The sequence below is a fragment of the Ammospiza nelsoni genome, chromosome 5, assembly GCF_027579445.1.
Source record: "Ammospiza nelsoni isolate bAmmNel1 chromosome 5, bAmmNel1.pri, whole genome shotgun sequence".
NCBI lineage: Eukaryota > Metazoa > Chordata > Aves > Passeriformes > Passerellidae > Ammospiza > Ammospiza nelsoni.
In genome coordinates, this window is record NC_080637.1 from 52,646,520 (window position 1) to 52,663,874 (window position 17,355).

At 41.6% G+C, this 17,355-nt stretch overlaps 2 protein-coding genes across 2 annotated transcripts in view; one reads left to right on the forward strand and one right to left on the reverse strand.

Annotated features, from left to right (window-relative positions):
• SYN3 (synapsin III) overlaps nt 1-17,355 on the forward strand; it is a 190,450-nt gene that overhangs the window by 67,143 nt on the left and 105,952 nt on the right. The gene's annotated exons all lie outside the window — the stretch shown is intronic.
• Nucleotides 1-17,355, reverse strand: part of TIMP3 (TIMP metallopeptidase inhibitor 3) — a 37,496-nt gene that overhangs the window by 4,693 nt on the left and 15,448 nt on the right. The window contains exons 2-4 of the mRNA XM_059472045.1: nt 7,127-7,209; nt 1,076-1,187; nt 267-388 (exon numbers count right to left, since the gene is read on the reverse strand). Coding sequence (XP_059328028.1) covers nt 267-388; nt 1,076-1,187; nt 7,127-7,209 — 317 coding nt within the window. The remainder of the gene's footprint in view (nt 1-266; nt 389-1,075; nt 1,188-7,126; nt 7,210-17,355) is intronic.

The following is a 17,355-nucleotide window of genomic DNA, read 5'->3' on the forward strand; positions in this document are numbered from 1 at the left end:
TTCATTCACCTGCAAATGATTCTGCATAGACTCTGAAAGTCTTCCCCAACCCCAATTAACTCCAACAGGGTATTAAAGACATAGACTCTGCATTTTTATTTGATTGTCTCTTCTCTGTCTCAACACTGAAAATGAACTTTACTTCTTCTCTGTAAAAATTGCTGTCCACCATTTCTCTTCCTGGCTCTTCTCCGGCATCATTGAGTATTACCAGCCAGGAGAAACAGAGTTCTTGGGCTTGAATGCCACCCTAGAGACACACCTACCTTGCAGCTACAGCCCAGGTGATAACGGTGGTTCAGTCCTTTGCGCTGGGACAGAGTCAGCCGGTCCCATTTCTCATACCAGTTGCACAGGCCAGTGTAAACCTTCCCTTCATACACCCGGCCTTGAAAACAGACACATGGTCACAAGTTAGCACTTCTCAACTCAAGCACTTCTCTCGTTTCCTGACATTGCTAATGCTCTCAATATGTTTGGCTTCAGCCACTGCTCAGCAAATGCTCTCTTTTTATTAACTGGTTCAGGAATCTCTGGCCAGCAAGATAACAGTGCTTCTGAAAGTCAGGAGTGTTGTGCCAGCTGAGAGCACCACCAGCAACATGCAGTTTAGTAATGCTCTCCAGCTCCTCTTAACAACAGAGCAAATTAACTGACACCTTCCCTAGAAACAAGACTTGGCAACTGACACGTGTCCATCCCCCTGCATCCCCCCACCTCATTCTCCAGCTCATTCCAAAAACAACCTTCCATTATGACACAGCCCAGTAGCACCCAGTTCCCTGTAACAGACATGCCAGCTCAGGTATAAATTGAGAGCCATGAACTGTCATAAAACATACTTGTCAGAGCATGTCTGGGTATAAGACACACTTTAGGAAAGAGAGGGACATCTAGAGAGTGAAGTGACTCTCAGAAGCACTCAGAGTAGAGTACTGAACACCAGAATACTGTTGGCCATCTTAACACTTAGGAAATTGTGTACAGAGCTATCTACACCACTGCCCGTGTCCTTAGCAGGTGTGTGTATAAAACAGAAGAGGTTTTGCTTATGGAGAAGTACAAGGTCCATTACCTGTAATCAGATATTGGTACTTGTTGACCTCCAGCTTGACTCCACAAAGACTCTCAGAGGCTTCTGTGTAGATGTACTGAACATGTGGCATTATCTGGAAGCCCCTGTACATCTAGAGAAAGAATAAAAAGTCATCTTCAGAGGACAAATTTCACTTAAGGTTCTTTACAATCTACATTCCTAGTTTGTGGTGGTAAGCAATAAATTTTCTGGTTTTTACAAGAGTGAAGGAATAATGACACTGGCTGGACTCATGGAATCTCCCTACCAGATCTGCTGGTAAAGCAGAAAAAACACCTGCTAATAAGCCATTGCAATTCAGCACAGGGACCAGTTTCTCCCATTCATATTAGTTCCAGGGGCACTGACTGAACAAAGTGCCAATGCTGTAGGCTCTGCCAACATCCTGAACATTTTTCCCCTTTATAAAGGTCAAAATTAGGGAGAAATAAAATTAGTTCAAGCTTGGAATCTTTCTCTCTATGTGATTTAAACAATTTCCTCCAAACTAAAGGGTTTTTCTTTTAAACAATTACCCTATTTTCCAGTGTTGTTGCTGTAAGAGTTTCAAACCTTTGGCGCTTGATCTAAGTCATCAAGCCAGACACCTCCTTCTCAAACGCGCAGCACACGCAACTCCTGCTGACCTCAGCAAGGACTCACTGTTTCTCTAACTCAATGAATGCAGACATGGAATTCTACACCATCTTCTAAAATTAGTTCCATACTGATGGGCGCCATAAAGAAAATATCATGTATACATAATTCCTCTGCACTCCTCCTCCATCTTCATAATCTTTCTTCCAGCTCAGTTTAATCGAAACATGAGCCCATAGATACACTGGCAGTTGGATTCAGTCAGAAATTAGCACATGTCCCCATCTGACCTGGCCTTACTGCTGCAATCTAGAGAAACTCATGTCCACCTGTTAGCAGCATAATGAAGTCTTTGCATAGCAATGAAACAACCACTACACGTGTACATTGGACCCATTAAACATATTCTATTTTTGAAACACAGAGGACTATTTTCCTGAGAATTTAGTCTTTAAATATTTTTTTGTCTTTTCAAAGCATTCAGTCACTCTTTTTTCCCTGCCAACTCCACAAATGGCCAATATTTAGAAGTTAAAGAAGAAATAATACAAGTCAGAGAGAATCAGTTTCCTGGCATTTCCAAGCCTATCCTTTTCTCTCTCATCTTTACTGATAGACAGCATATTCAGTTTAGTAGTAAATATTATTTAGGCAAAAGAGGACCAAAAAATCCCTAACAATCCCAGAGGTATAGATCCTTGCTGCTGTGTCACCTGAGCTGTAGTATTCTTCTCCAGGCTGCATTCTATTCCTTTAAGTCTCCTATTACTCCAGGGTATTTCACCATGCCCTTACCTCCTTTAAAAACAGCAAATCTTTTTCTTTGTGGAAGAATATCTGTTAATTTAACAGACTTTATGCTAGGCCCAAGTACTTAATATAAAACCATAAAAAATTTCTACTAATTCTGCTATGCTGATAGGCCAAATTATCTTTGGAGCATCTATGGAATGTCAGCCAGTTAAGTTTTTTTCTCCTTAAATTCCCCTAATCAGTGTGATCTTGTAACAGTGTCACAACTCAGTAACAGCATTGCTGGGTGCAGTGAAAGGCACACTAAAGAGTTTGTATTTTCCAGCCTTTCTTCTATACCCAGCTAATATGCAAGCAAAGTACTTTTTTTTACTTAATCCTACTATACCAACAAAAACTCATAGATCATGCTTGAAATATGACATCGTATCCATAAGTGGCCAAAGTCTTTCAATGGAGATGGAAGAAGTGATCTTTACCTAATCTCTGCTTTATCCCTGCAATTTTCTTGGTATCAGATGACCTACTCAGATTTTCCAATCCAGTCAACAGAGCTGGAGATCTATATTCTGGCACAAGCATCCTGTCTGTCCTTGGATGAGTTATTTAGCCCTCAGCACACTTTTGTTTCTTCCTTCCCAAGGGTACTGTGAGGAAAGGCACATAGAATAAAAGTCATGTGTCCAGACCCTTTCTAGTGGGTGTCACACCAAGAAGCTCAGATAACAGTATCTAAGCAAATAAAACGGGCTAAGATAACAGCTGGGGCTGCCCAGTCCCTCCAGGCAGTGCATTATCAACACTGCAGAGAGCTGCACACTGTGCATGGCAGTGCAAGGAATCGGTCACTCACAGCGCTGAGCTCATGTTGGGCTAATTAAGCATCTCTGTTATAAGGTCTACATGTGAGCAGGTACACTTAGAGCCCTTTCTTCCTGCTGCCCACAGGGCTATGAGCTACCCTAATCATTCCCCTGGGAAGCTGCTCAGGTCCTTCCTACAGGACTGTTAGTCATCACTTTTCACGTCTTCTAGGCTATCAAGCCCAACATTACTGCCTAGGAAGTAGCCAGTGATGCTGAACTGGGGCTTGTTTTTCAGCTCCTGGACCTAATTTCCTGTTCACATTACCATCAGGGCCACCACAGTCAGGGCTGCTAAAGAAAGCATGCTCAGCCTCCCAGAAAGCACTTCCACTCAGCCCTCAGTGATCCACGTTGATGGGAGCCACTGTCACACTGACTCAACCCACGCTGGGGCAGTCAGGGCCTCCCACACCCTCTGATGACCGAATAAAATTCACCAGCAGGACTTTGGTTCTCAGGGAAGGAAAAAGAAAGTTTGGCAAGGGGGAATCTTCTACAGAGGCCCACTATTCAATAAAACAATACTTTGAGCATTATTTTTGGATATACAAAATGTCTTGGAAGTGCTGTTAGACCAGTCAGAAGAAATTCACCCATAAAGCTAGCCTCTCTCCTAACTGCTACCCTCAGAGTTCTCCTGTCCCCACAAACGTGTATTTTTGGAAGCATAATAACAGGGAATAAAGTATTAGCAAACATGACATGGTGATGTCTGCTAGTGCTGCTCTATTTCCATCTGTGTCAGCATTCCCCTTAGGAGCCCCCATACTGCCTCAGAAATGCACAAGCAAATCCTGTGGTGGTTCCTGCTGCTTAAATGACTTCACCCTGTAAAACTGTTCATTATGTTCCTCCCTCTATCCCTCCCCTGTGAGGTTGCACTAGATACCAAGAGCTGGGAGTCATACCTTGTCTAACCTTCAGCTACCTACAATATAGGCAATTCACAGGAATTAGGCATCCTCTCTAGTCAAATGCAAAGAACAGACACCTCCAGAGCAACTCAGCCCATCCTAAAATAGCTGCCTACAACTTGTGGGCTGAATTACACTGGTGGTTCCTCTCTCTACCCATTGACAATCAAGAGAGCAGGAAAGACTCAACACCTCATTTTAGTCAGTCTAAAATTAAACTAAATTAATCCTACCCCACTTCTTTCCTCTTGGGACTATCACATTCCCCCCCCACAGACTCATTTTACAGATAAGCAACAAACCAAGGAAAGTCTCCTTGCTTCTGCCAGCCTGTGCAGGGTGCTGCCATGGTCAACCAGGACTGTTTGTGCTCATGGAGGAGAAATATCTTATCTCCTTGTTTCCTTTGCAGTTTCCTGAAATAGGCTTGGGCCATTCTCAGAATGCACTGCAAGATCACAGAACATGTAGGGGTTAGATCAGTCCTGTGCAGATTTATGACACGTGATCTCAAAGTATTCTTATATTATTTGAGAAAGCAGTGGGGAGAGGCAGAGATTGCTTGGGAAAGCACAAGGCCTCTTCAGACAACAAACCTGAACTCTAGAAAGCCCAGCACTGTTCTGTCCCTGTGGGCTGATCTTGTGCTCCAGTCCAGGCCCCCAGTTGGTTTAGTTGTGAAATGCAGCAACGAGTTCAGGAATATTAGTGAGATCAAGAATCAAACCCACAAACTCCAAGGAGCCTGTGAAAGAACTACAGAGATGGTTTGTTGCCCTTTAAGGCTTTCAGTGCTTTCCACAGGCAATTCAGCACACACTGATAGACTAAATGGCTTGTTTATTTTTCACCTGCAGGTGCAGAAGGGTTTATGCAGACTGACATGTTAGTTTTATCTTCAGAGTTGTTCCCATACAGCTGTGCAGAGCCATAGGCCTCCTTGGTTCTCTTTTCAGCAGGAGGACAGTTAGCTTTCATTGGAGTAAACAAGGGAAAAATTTGCTGTGTCACTGAGAACTCCCCCACTGTATGGATCTAAATCCCTCTTTATACTGAAGTCTTGAAGCTCAGCAGAAAGACAGAAGGGTTTCCAAAGAAGACACTTGGTTTGTTTGTTTGTTTATGAAGAACTTTGTCCTCCGGACATTCCAGTCCTACTGAGCACTTTGCTTCAGGTTCCTTCCTGTCAAAGGTCACAGTTAAACGTCCAGTGCAACATCCCACCAGCTCACCATCTAAGCAGCAGACATAAGGGCAGTTTGACCAACACACGATTTCCTTTTTAAAATCCCTCTTGCTTTTGTTGGACACATAACTTCCTAAAAAACACTGTGTAAATGCTCCTGCAGAAAGGCCTCGTGTTGCAGAATAACCCAATGAAAACAGCTGGGACTTAATTAGAACAGGGGCACTGTTCTGAGTGGTAAATAGGGTAGTAATTCATTTCAAGGGACTACCATCATTCTAGATCACAGTTCACAGACAGAAAGCACCAAACTCTTGGCTGAGAAGGGGGAAAAGAAGTGGTACTGGGCAGACCAGGATGAAATCAGAAAGAGAAGCTGATGAAGCCACTGCAGCATGTGGACACTGAGTAGTTTTGTGAAGCAGGGTACACTTGCTGAGCTGGAGAGTGACAAAACTGGAGAAGAAAGGCAGAGTGCTGCAAGCTTGATGAAGCCAACAACAACCATTAAAAAAAAAAAAAAAAAAAAAGCAGCAGTATTGTCTCATTATTGCCAACACAACCAGTTGTTGGTTTGTTTGTTTGGTTTTTTTTACAAATATATACTTCCTTTGGAATCTTGCAGAGAAATTTTCAAGGTTTTTAAGGAAGTCAACAAGCCCAGCACCTCACGCCCTCTTATTCAAAGTGCAGGCATTCCACTCTTGTGGAAAGGCCATGCTAGGACCAGATTTGGCTGCGTGCATGGTTTTGCGACAGCTTATGAAACAGGCTTTGCGTCTCCTCCTCCCGGCTTTCGTGCTTAGCTATAAACTGCCTTATAAAGAGAGTTACTGTTACAAGGCAAGCAAGTGACTGGTTTTTTCTGAACCTTTACTTTGTCTAATATGTTTCAGATTTCTGCAGTCTCTGCCAAGCTTTTCCATTCCCTTTCTCTTTTTTTTTCTTTTTTCCTAAAGACATAAACCAGTCTTATGACTGGAATGGCATTGCCAAGAAAAACAATCTAGGGCTGATTTTTAGCATTACATAACAAGGGGGCAGTTTAAGAAAAAAACCCAAGTCCAAATTAGCAGGTTGAGTGCAGTTTGTGCAGCAAAGAATTAGAGCTCTGAAGAAAGAAACTAAAGAAATCAAGCAACTGGTGTAGTTGTGCCTCTTTTCATCTCTGAATCAATACTTCACAGCTCTTCTAAGCTGACAATATTTAAAAGCTGCAACGCTCTGTTTAGCTTTACATAAAGACTTCACTATATGATTTTCATTTGTTTTGTACATGGAAAAAATGCTGTAATCCTAACTAGTGGTCACAAAGAAAGCAAGGAAAGAAGAGAAACGAGCGTTCTCCCAAGGCTGGCAGACCCCCTACCATAATTTCCTTCTTGGATTTAATGAATGTGCTGCATGGAAAAGCTGGCATTTCCAGTCTAACACTGTCCATGTTGAACACAAAACACTTCTTCAGTACCTAGAGAAGACCATCTGGCATCTTTTACTACCAGAAATCTTAAAATAATGGGAGAATTCAGGTATTCAGCACTGTATGTCAGGAATGATCTCTTCCTCCTCCTTTCCCCTCTTCAGGCAAGTTTCTACCAATTGCTGGTTTCCTTCCCTTCTGTATGGCCAGTACAAAAAGTGGAGGTGCTGTTAAGTATGCAAAGTGTTTGCTATTATGTGTTAATTAGATTCCTTACCATATCTCCTAGCCCATGGGAAATGTCTGCAAACATACCTTCATCTGCTTGACCGTGTATCGCATAGTTCCAAAGGGTCCATCTTTCATGAGCTTCTTCCCCACCACTTTAGCTCGGATCACTGTCATGAGGGAGAGAAAAATAATGCAAATTATAGACAAATTTACATAGCATTTTTGCTATATCTTCCACTTAAAAAAAAAAAAAAAAAAAAAAAAAAAAAAAAAAAAAAAACAACCACAAATCTGTTTACATAAGTTATCTTGCAAAATAAACAAAAGTCCAGGTCAACCTTCCTCTCAATTTATTCTAAGTCTCACACATAGTGAAGGTATGCCAAACGGGATGGCAAAACAGGTATTTATTTAGAGGAAATCCAGTTCTGTACAAAGAATAAGAAAAAGCATTATTTGTGGTTAAGTCTCACAGAGCAGACTGTAGCTGGGACCAAGACAGATTAAAATCTTTGCACCAAGCAAAGTTTGTAGTGCCTTAACTCTCAACATACAGGATGATGTCCAATAGGATAGTACTTCTACTTTGTTCTTTGTGTGCCCACTGCAGCTTCTGTTTCCCAATAAACATAACAACTGAGTGCAGGGCACTGGAATATCTCATATGTGGGATTTCATTACAACTGCCACCTCTGGGAGGGCCACAAAACTAACAAATGCTCCTTTGAACAAACAGCTACTGTGCAAACTGGATTATTCAGCAACCACCAAGAGCCCAGTGAAAGCTGCCAGGCTAGCCAGAAGTCACCTGGAAGACAAACTAAAGCTGACCCATCAGATCTTATGTACATTGCACTGCATTTCCTCATGGATAGCAAGGGGCAGTGTGTGCTCTGTGGCACAGCTACTGCCAGTGTACCACAGATGCACTACAGCAATGTCAACTGAACCCAACTCACCACAGATAAGCATTTTGAGGTCCCACAGATAAGAATTAGTTTTTTTTTATCTAGTGGGAAGTTTACAGTCAGTGCTTAATGAAGGATTCTCTTGCTCATCCATTTTTGGGGCATTCCACACACACACAAAAGAAAATTTTAAAAACTGTTCTGTTGATCCTCTTTGAAAAAGTTCTTCAAATACCCACTCATCTCAGCAGAGGAGCAAAGCTCAGGGACAGGTAGGCATTATCCATTTTAATCTATCACAAAAAAAAAACAAAACAAAATGCAGGGAGGCATAGAAATGAGCCAAAGAGGTGGAAGCAGGAAAATACAGTGAGTTATTTGCATTACAACACTATCTAACAGCAGCAACAAAGTTCTGGGATATGTTTTCCTGAATATAAAGGACATAAAACAAACATCTTGCTGCTTTTTAGTTTATTTAGGTTTCAAATCTGCAGAAGCCCACTGGAAGGAATGGGGGAAAAGGGAAGACTAAGGTTTTTTTCACTACCTAGGTCCAACTAAGGAGACAAAAAGCTTGTCTCAACTTTTGGAATAATCAGAAGAAGAGATTTAAAGGGATAGATAGGTCTGGTTTTACATACCAGTTCCTGGACTTTGTTCCACGAGGGTGGTGTGAAATGAAGACAAATCCACTCTGCTCTGATTTATATCCTGTGCTTCAGCCAGACTTGTCAAAGAAATTTTAAACTAGGTAGGACAGTCTTGGCTTTGATTCAAAGAACCAACAAAACCTTCATTCACTAAGTGTAAAACTTCAATTTTTTTTAAACTTTTATTTCCCAATGGCAGTAAAAGCAATTTTATTGATTCTTCTATTTAACAAGTTGTTCCCACTTCAATTTACTCTCATCTTCAAATTTTAGTAGCCATATTGAGCTGTGTACTTGAGGACTGCAAATATCTTTAAAGAACCAGCTTCCTCCACTTAGTGCCCCCAACCACCAGCAAAGCTACGGAAACGAGATTGTCCAAGGGTCAGTGAGAAAGAACACAATTCCTTAAGGTTTTGCGAATTGCAGGATAGCTCACTAACACTGGAGTCTGTAGAAGAGAGTGTCAAAAATCTTATCATCATTTGCTGATACACTGAAATTGAAAAAGCTGGTGTTTGCCCAACACATCTAACAACAAAAATAAATAAAAAAAAAAAAACAAGAACAAAAAAAATCTTATATCTTATTGACAATTATAAGAAATATACTAAAAGTCAGTATTACAAAATGTTAGGGTTTCCAAACCAGAACATAGTTAGCATATAAGATCACAAGCACATTCTCAGTTGCTGACAAAATACCTAAAAAACCATTTTCTTCATGTGTTTCACTCCTAGCTTGTCAGTCTTTTGACTTCTAGTTAGGGTACCACAGCCATTTCAGACAGAAGCTTTGATTTATGGACTACCCAACAGCTTCACCAAATATTAAAAATGCATACCTCTACTAGGACATAAGAGCATTCTGATTTCAACTAATAATACCCTTGCAAACAAGTAGAAGGGTCTGCATTTTTCTATTACTGTTCCCTAATAAAGTTGGAGAACTATCCTAGCAAATTCAACTAGAAAAGCCATGACAAACCTTAGTGTGAGCTATCACTTCAAGCCTTTTGTAAGAGGGTCAAGCCCTCTGTTTTTCAGAGAAGGTGCCTTTATCACTCCAATTGTAACATTTCTAGCTAAGTTTTCTTCACTGAAGAGCTAGAAATGAAAAAAAGAACCCACCCTGCACAATTTTTCCCATATTAAAGGAAAAAACAACCAGCTAGCCTAGTAGCAGAGGTCATTCCAAGTTAAGTCTATCACCTTTAATTTGTGTGGTTACACTCCCGTCCCTGAGGATGAGATGCCTCTGAGCCACTGGAGAGAAATGCTGGATGGACAGAACTGCTCAGAACTGCTCTTGCATGTATAGCTTCAACCCCCTGAGGCTCCACACACGAGAGCCACTTGTACACCCTGCTCAGAGCAGAGCTCCATGCTGCACACCTGCAGCCTTTTTACCAGTCCCTATCTTTGCTCCCTCAAGCCACCACTCTCCAGTTCTATGGCTGGGCCACTTTCACACCTGGACAGAAAATAAAGAACATTGCTCCTGACTGAGCAGGGGCCATGCCCACTTGCCAGAAGAACTTTCCACCCTCTGCAAATTATCTGAAATTTACAGCATTGCTGTTGCAAATTCAGTCCGTGTTAAGTTAATGAAGTCGACTGTTTACTGCTGCAGACTCCTACTTCTTGAGCAGAATGAGGCAAAAGGTGCTGTGACTGCTCTCCTGAGCTCCTCCCTTCTCCTTGAAGCTCTATTACAGTCCTGCTATTACTGATGGGAACTTTATCCCACACAAGTGGTCACCAAAATAGCTGCATATTTTTAAACCACAATTCCTTTGAAGCACTGCCTATGAAAATACTCCAAGATGAATGTTTCTCAGTACTTTGGGGTTTCAGGTCAGGTCACTTTGTGGGACTGGAGCAGTTGGCAGGGTCTCATGAGTGATTTGTAATTATTTATGAAAAGCTAAATTAGACAAGGATATAAATCTTGGTAAGATAAGCATGGCAGCCATGCCATGATACAAAGAGGAGAAAACATATGTACTGCTTCTCAACATTTGACGTGATTAAAAAATTGAGGGAGGAAACATCCCCTCATGAAAGGAAGGAAACCAGGCTTTTAGTTGATACTCTAAAAAAATAATTAAAATAATAACCTGCTGTGTTTGAGTATTCAAGAAATGCATCTAATAATGTATCACAAATTATTAGTGTATTTATCTCTTTTCCTTGGCTTTTTTGTGGGTTTTGTTTGCATTTTTAAAATGTAAACTAGCTTGGTAGTTAGGAAAACAGAGATGGCTCAGATTTGCCAGGACTAGTATAGTGCCAGCAGCTACTGGTTTGTGTTTCCCTGGCATCTCCAGTGTGGTACAAACTGTCTGCAGGTGCAAGAACACTCATAAATATAGGCAAAAATCACCTACATCTTTTCCAAATGTCACTGGATGAGGTCCTATAAAGGCAGACAAATCAGAATGGGGACAAGGAAGGTGACCTTTTATTTGCCCATATGCACACATATCTAACTCGAGTACTCTTTACCTTATCACTTACTCTGTGGCCATTTTCTCAAGGATTCAAGGGAGAATAGGCCTAAAGGCAAGGCATGAAGCAGAAGATGACATTGACTTTACATCTGAGATGTCAGAAGGCATTCTTTGCACGAGTCAAGGAGCAGAAAAACGGAGATTAAAACAGAGATTAAAACATGCATTCGCCAAGCTGAGTAAACAACACAGTGAAAAGACTTGTAGCTACCAAATAATTCTATCCAGGCACAGAGTAACTACTACATCTGTGGCAGCTCGTTTTCCCCACCAATACGCAACATCAAATGTCCTGGCTCAATTCAGCCCGTGTCCTTTATCGGGACCAGCCACTAGATGGTGACCCTGTCCCAAATCTTACCTTCCCTTGATGAGAGGGCAGCGGTACAGACCCGGCCTAACACCACCAATCCCAGCTGCTTGCTCAACTGCACCATGAGAACCAGATGCTTTCATGCAAGTGGGCTGGTTGTCATCCATAAACAGCATTTTAAATGGAGGCACACCCTTCAGAGACCAGGATTTGCTCCAAACCCATTTCCCTTGTGACCAATTACCATGAACAGCTCAGGAGGGTAACAACTGCTACACTTCTCATTATTGTTTCAAGGATTTATTTTATTGGTGTGCAATATAAGTAATTTTAAGTGAGAGCTTTGGCTGAAATGCATGCTCATTGCACTTAAGTGAGTGAAGGATGTGGAGGACTTGTTTACTAATGGAGACACACAGGACAAGTTATTCTCCCAGGCCATTCTCTGACATAGTGGCTAAATTAAATATATAGGGAGCAGCAACATGACTGGGAGGCTGAAGAGAAGCTCCTTCTGTCCTAAGGCCACTGTCTAGACCAACACTTAAAAACACTGCTTTAACACCAGACACATGAATATGCCAAGGAGGATGGTTGCCATTTTATTTATCCAAAGACTATACAAGGGTTCGCTTCCATGAGCAATTTACGGAGACCTTTTTACCAGCTTTACTAGCAGCTCTCTCATTTGATCTGCCTCACAAGAACTTCTTTCTGTGCTGGTACATGCTGGAGGGCTCACATCACACAGGGCTAAGGCAACTGGTATGTTTTGGACTTCTCTGTGTATACCTAGCACACTACTGAGTGTCATTTATGGTGGTGTCTCCTAATGTGGTCAAGGCAGGATGCTTTTACACACAGAAAAAGCAAACATTTTCTAGTACTGATGCTGATGGTGCTGCTAAGATGGAATTGCTGTCTCCCTTGCTCACTCAATCACAAGATGCATTCTTTTTCCCACTGCCCTGGCTGATCTGTTAGCAATTACTATCAACACTCTTGGTTGCTCTAAAACCAGAGGACCATAACTAAAGGTGGATTTTGTCCTTTGAACTGTAAGTGTGGCCCAACTGTCTGCAGCCTTTTGGGAGGTTCCATTAAATTGCCCGGTGGCTGCAGGCTTCTATGAGCAGCAAGTAGCTGGTGCCTGGTTTAGGAGGGGGAATAGATAGCAGCCCTTCACCCATTCCTCCACTTCCACAGGAAAGCAGAGAGGAGAGGGAAACACTGATTACAGCAGGGGATTTATGAAGAGGGAAAAAAAGCAGAAGCCTCCAACCAGTTTGATGATCTATTACTACTGAAAGTTGCCTCCTCCTCTATGACCAAAACAGAATTCTTTTATAAATCAGAGTGTTGAATTTGAAGGGTTCTTGAAAAGCACAAGAAGGCTGAAAAAACACCATGGAGCAGCTTTATTTTGCCTCAATCCATCATGACCTTCATCCAAAGCCAAAAAAGGCAAACCAAACCCCTTTTGCTTTGTCTTTGAAGAAGTCAAATTCAGCTGTGCTGGTACACAGCATCACCAAAGAACATCAAGGAAACAAAAAAAAGGTAGTGAATGTTAAAAAGTTCATTGCTGGTTGCCTTCTTCTCATACCCTGACCAACAAACTAGTTTCCATTATTGGCACTCCAACTCTTGACTTCTCATGTTTTCAAAGTGCTCTCAGAAACACGAACAGAGAAAGAGCACCTTTTCAACGCCATTCACCTCTGCCAGTCAGTTATCACATCAATATCACATTGTAAAGGACGTGCATTTACATCAGCAAGTGTGTTGGTAACTAACAATGAAAGTCTAAATAAAAACAGGAAAGCAAGACAGAGATAACTTTCCTTCCCCTGTTCTAACCAGAATTATGACATTTACTTTTGGCCTTTGTTTTACAGTTCCAAAAAAATTTCCCCTGTCTGTGGCATGGCAAGTCTGTTTGAAGGCCACCCCAAAGAAAAGTAGAAGGCAATTAAATGGGTTTGCCCAGGCCTAAGCTCCATATAAAACAACTGATCACAATTACACTTGCTAAATATTAACCACATTTCCCATCCCTACAGATTTCCTTGCCACTGAGATTCTGTTTGCACAACATGCTGTGCTTCTTGACTTCTAACACTGCAAAATAAGGAGTGATACAACTTTTTCAGACAAGATTTTGATTGTGTCAGACCTTCCATCACCTCAAAAAGTATATGCTTCTCTAGAAGGGCTTTACTTGGGAGAAAGTTAGTCCTCCCAACAAGACCATAAATTAAAGACACAAGGTTGCATAAAACAACCAAGCAGAACTTGGTTAGTGCTTAGCATTTCACCTGTAGCTTATTAACTGGATACAATCTTTGTGATGGCAGCAGTATCAAGCATTTTCTCCCTCCCTATATGGTGCATCTGATCCTATGGAAGTCCAAGCACTCTTTGTAATACATAAGAATCAGAGAGAAGCAAGAGATTTCTGTTAAATGAGAACCTGCAAATTCTCTTCTGGACATTTCTTTCAGGTTCCTATAAGCAACTCCCTTCAACTGCCCAGCACTTCCCCTGCATTTAACTCCTGATGTTAGTTCCCCTGCTTCCCCATCATACACACCATTGGGAATACAGAGGGAAGACTGAATGGAGAAGGAAGAATAGATGGATCTAAAATGCATTTATATTCATTTAAAAGGTCCAAGGAAAATCTCTTAGATCTGTATGTAGATGCTAGTACATGTAAAAACTAGCTTCAGGAAATACCTCATTAAAAACACAGAGAAGCTAGAGAAAAGAAAGAAGAAAAAATCCCACTGTCTGTTATTACCAGCTACTAAATTCAGTAAAGCCAGGTAGACATAAGAGATTTTAGTTAGATCAGGCACAGAGTTGAGTTACTGGAGTTACATGCATTGCTGGGTTAGTCCACAACTTGCATCAACAAAACATTCTAGGTTTGCTGTAGATCTAAGCAGAGACACTGCAGACTATGTAATGAGCATGACTACAGCATTGAGAACACTGGTAAAATAAAAGGAGAAAACAATGTCATTCCTGCCAACTAGACATTTTTCAGTCTCCCTTTTGGCAGGCTTTTCTTTTTACTTTCCACCTATATTTTTAAAATCATCACTGGAAGCTTAATTCAGGCTAAGGCAAAAGGCAGTAGGCAAGAATCAGAGAAAACGAAGGAAAAATGACACAAGTGGAGGGAGGGGAAGGGTGTGTCTCATGTACAGAGCACAGTAGAGGCATCTCACATCTCTCTCCAAAGAGTGTTTTCAGCAGAGTGCATTCTCCAAGGACTGTTTTCAGCAGATTGCATTTTGCCTCATTTTGTGTCTGACAACTGCCAAAGGCAGAAATGCTTTCAGCCAAGGTTAGCAGTGTTGGAAAGGTGGTTGTCAAAACTATCACACAAAAGCTCTTCCAAAGCCAGCTTACAACAGTGGGTAACAAGTATGTGACTCAGAGCAATACTCAGCTCAAAACACCTTTTCTGTTTCCTTTTGTCTACATACAATTGGTGCAAGAGAATAAGATTTGGTTCAGCCCTCTCTTCCAGATCAAGTACTTCTCGACACAGTACATATAGGACCAGGGGAAGCCAGGCTGAAACAAGGCTCTGGTTTCCCACAGTTCTTTGGAACTGTTCAAAGGAGCCACAGGTCTAAGCTTTCCACTCAGAGAATATGGCAGAGCTGATGTGAGACCAATTAGGGGCAAATGGAAACCATATGTGATTTTAATGAAACAAGAAGCTGGTGCACATAACTTACTGCTGCAGGAGCATTTACTGCCTGAAAGGAATGTGCATCTGGCATTGATCGTTTCCCAACCCATCAAGTGAGCAGTAACATGGAAAGCAAATTGGAGCATATGATGAGAGATGAATTGCCTAAAGAGTACAGTTAGGGGAGCAGCCTCTGCAAGGAGAAAAATATGTCCTTTGCCTGTAATTTAGTGATACAGCTGTAATGAGGCTGATCTTCTGTTTCCACAGATCATGATGATAAACTGCAAGAACGAGTGCTAAAGTGATTAAAATGGATCAAGTGATATTTTCAAGAACCTACCACAATCACAGAAATCCCATTCTGGTTCACATGGGGCAGACTTTTTTTCTCTTGAGGTCATGGGCACTCTTTAAAGAACAAAATACTGTTGAAACTGAACAATTCTCAAATGGTGTTGTTTTCTGGTGTATATCAAAATGGGTACACAATGAGATTTCAGGTTGAAGAGGCAATGTAGACACACCCTTCTGATTTTTTTTTTTTTAATTTACTATAAATTACCCAGAAAGTTTCAATTCTGCTGAGAAAGGGAAGTCCCCAGCCTGTAAAGTTGTAGATAAGTTACTTTATGGGGCTACGGTAGCTTCTTCGGTAGGCTGTTGTGTTGCAGCTTAATATCAGGTTTCAGAACAAACCCACTGTCTCCACTAAGCAGCCAAGAGATGGCTCACATACATCAAAGAGGAGGTGAGGGAAGATGTTCTGATCCAGCACTTGACGAGTGAATGCCCAGGGCTTGAACCTGGTAGATGCTACTTGGCATTACAAGTAATAATGAAACTTCTGTAAAACCAGACACATGGAACTGGCATGTTTTTGTCCTTAGTGCTAGATTTCCCTTGGGGTATAACCAGAGTTAACAAGCATCATAAATTCATCACTGTATTTTTTAAGGATGTAATATAAAAATTTTTGAGCTAAATCTGCCAATTTATTAGTCTTTCTTAATCCGCTGTGCAATCCACAAACTCACTGGGCACCAGATCCAAACAGTTCAACAGGAGGAAGAGGAGGAGGAAAGACAGTCCTACTAAAGAGAACATCTGAAGTCAGTTTTCATCTTTGCATTAGAAGTAGGGCATCTCTGACAGCCATGCAAACCTTTCAAAAGTGAGATTATCAAAAGCCCCAGGCCTGGACACTCCCTGCTTCATCAATTTACTTCAGAGGACTCTCCTTGCTCCAGCACCTTGCCCGTCTGGGATGGGTGCCAGCTTTCTGCGAGGAGGCCGCACTCCACTGATCACATGGTTTATGCTCAATTTTGCACGTAGGAGCTAGAGAGGAAGAACTGTTTGGGAACATGTATAGATTTCAAGGGTACTGGGTGGGCCTGCAAATTCCTTCCTGCATTACAAAACTTGCGCTAAACTGACACGCTAAGCAGCTGTCCATACCAGAGAGGTAAACATATCTAACCAGGTCAGGCCTACAGGCACTGCTCTGCTGCTCCTATTCACACTGGGCCTGACAGGACTTAGTATTTGGTCTGCCAGACTCTGAAATTAAACCTGCATTCAAATGATTTCCCCAATGAAAAGAGTATCTTTGCCCACTATTCTGGAGACATCATCAATTGTTTTCAAGCTGCCAGCATCTGCAGACTGTTCACACACACTGGACACGTCCATGACACAGTTCTGGTTATATCACAATGCTTAAGGAATTTACTAATTGCTCATTTTATTAATGTCTGTTATGTAATCACAGTAATTACTACCATGTAGCTGATCTTAGGTACATGAAGAATTTTATGGAGTCTGAGCACCACATAAAGCTTTAGGTGTAGCACTCAGATCCTGATTCACTGTTCATTAAAGCAAGTAGGAAACCTCCCTGAGTCCTGAGGGAGCCTCACGTAACACAGTTCCCGGCAGCCTATAGGTCAAGGACAAGGACAATACAAGGTCATGGTTAGGACAATAGCAGGGCAATTTAACTAATCTGCTCGCCTATTCAGAACTTTCCAGAAGTCCCTGTAGTGCCCTGTCAAAACTGCATTCCAAAGCATCATCCTTCACTTTTGACTTTAGAAGGCTTCAAGAACTGTGTTGATTTGTTGTGGAAATCAAGTAAAAAAACAACCAACCAAAAAAAATCCCCAAAAAACCAAAACCACCAGTTCTTTACATGAGCAACACAAATACTGCACGC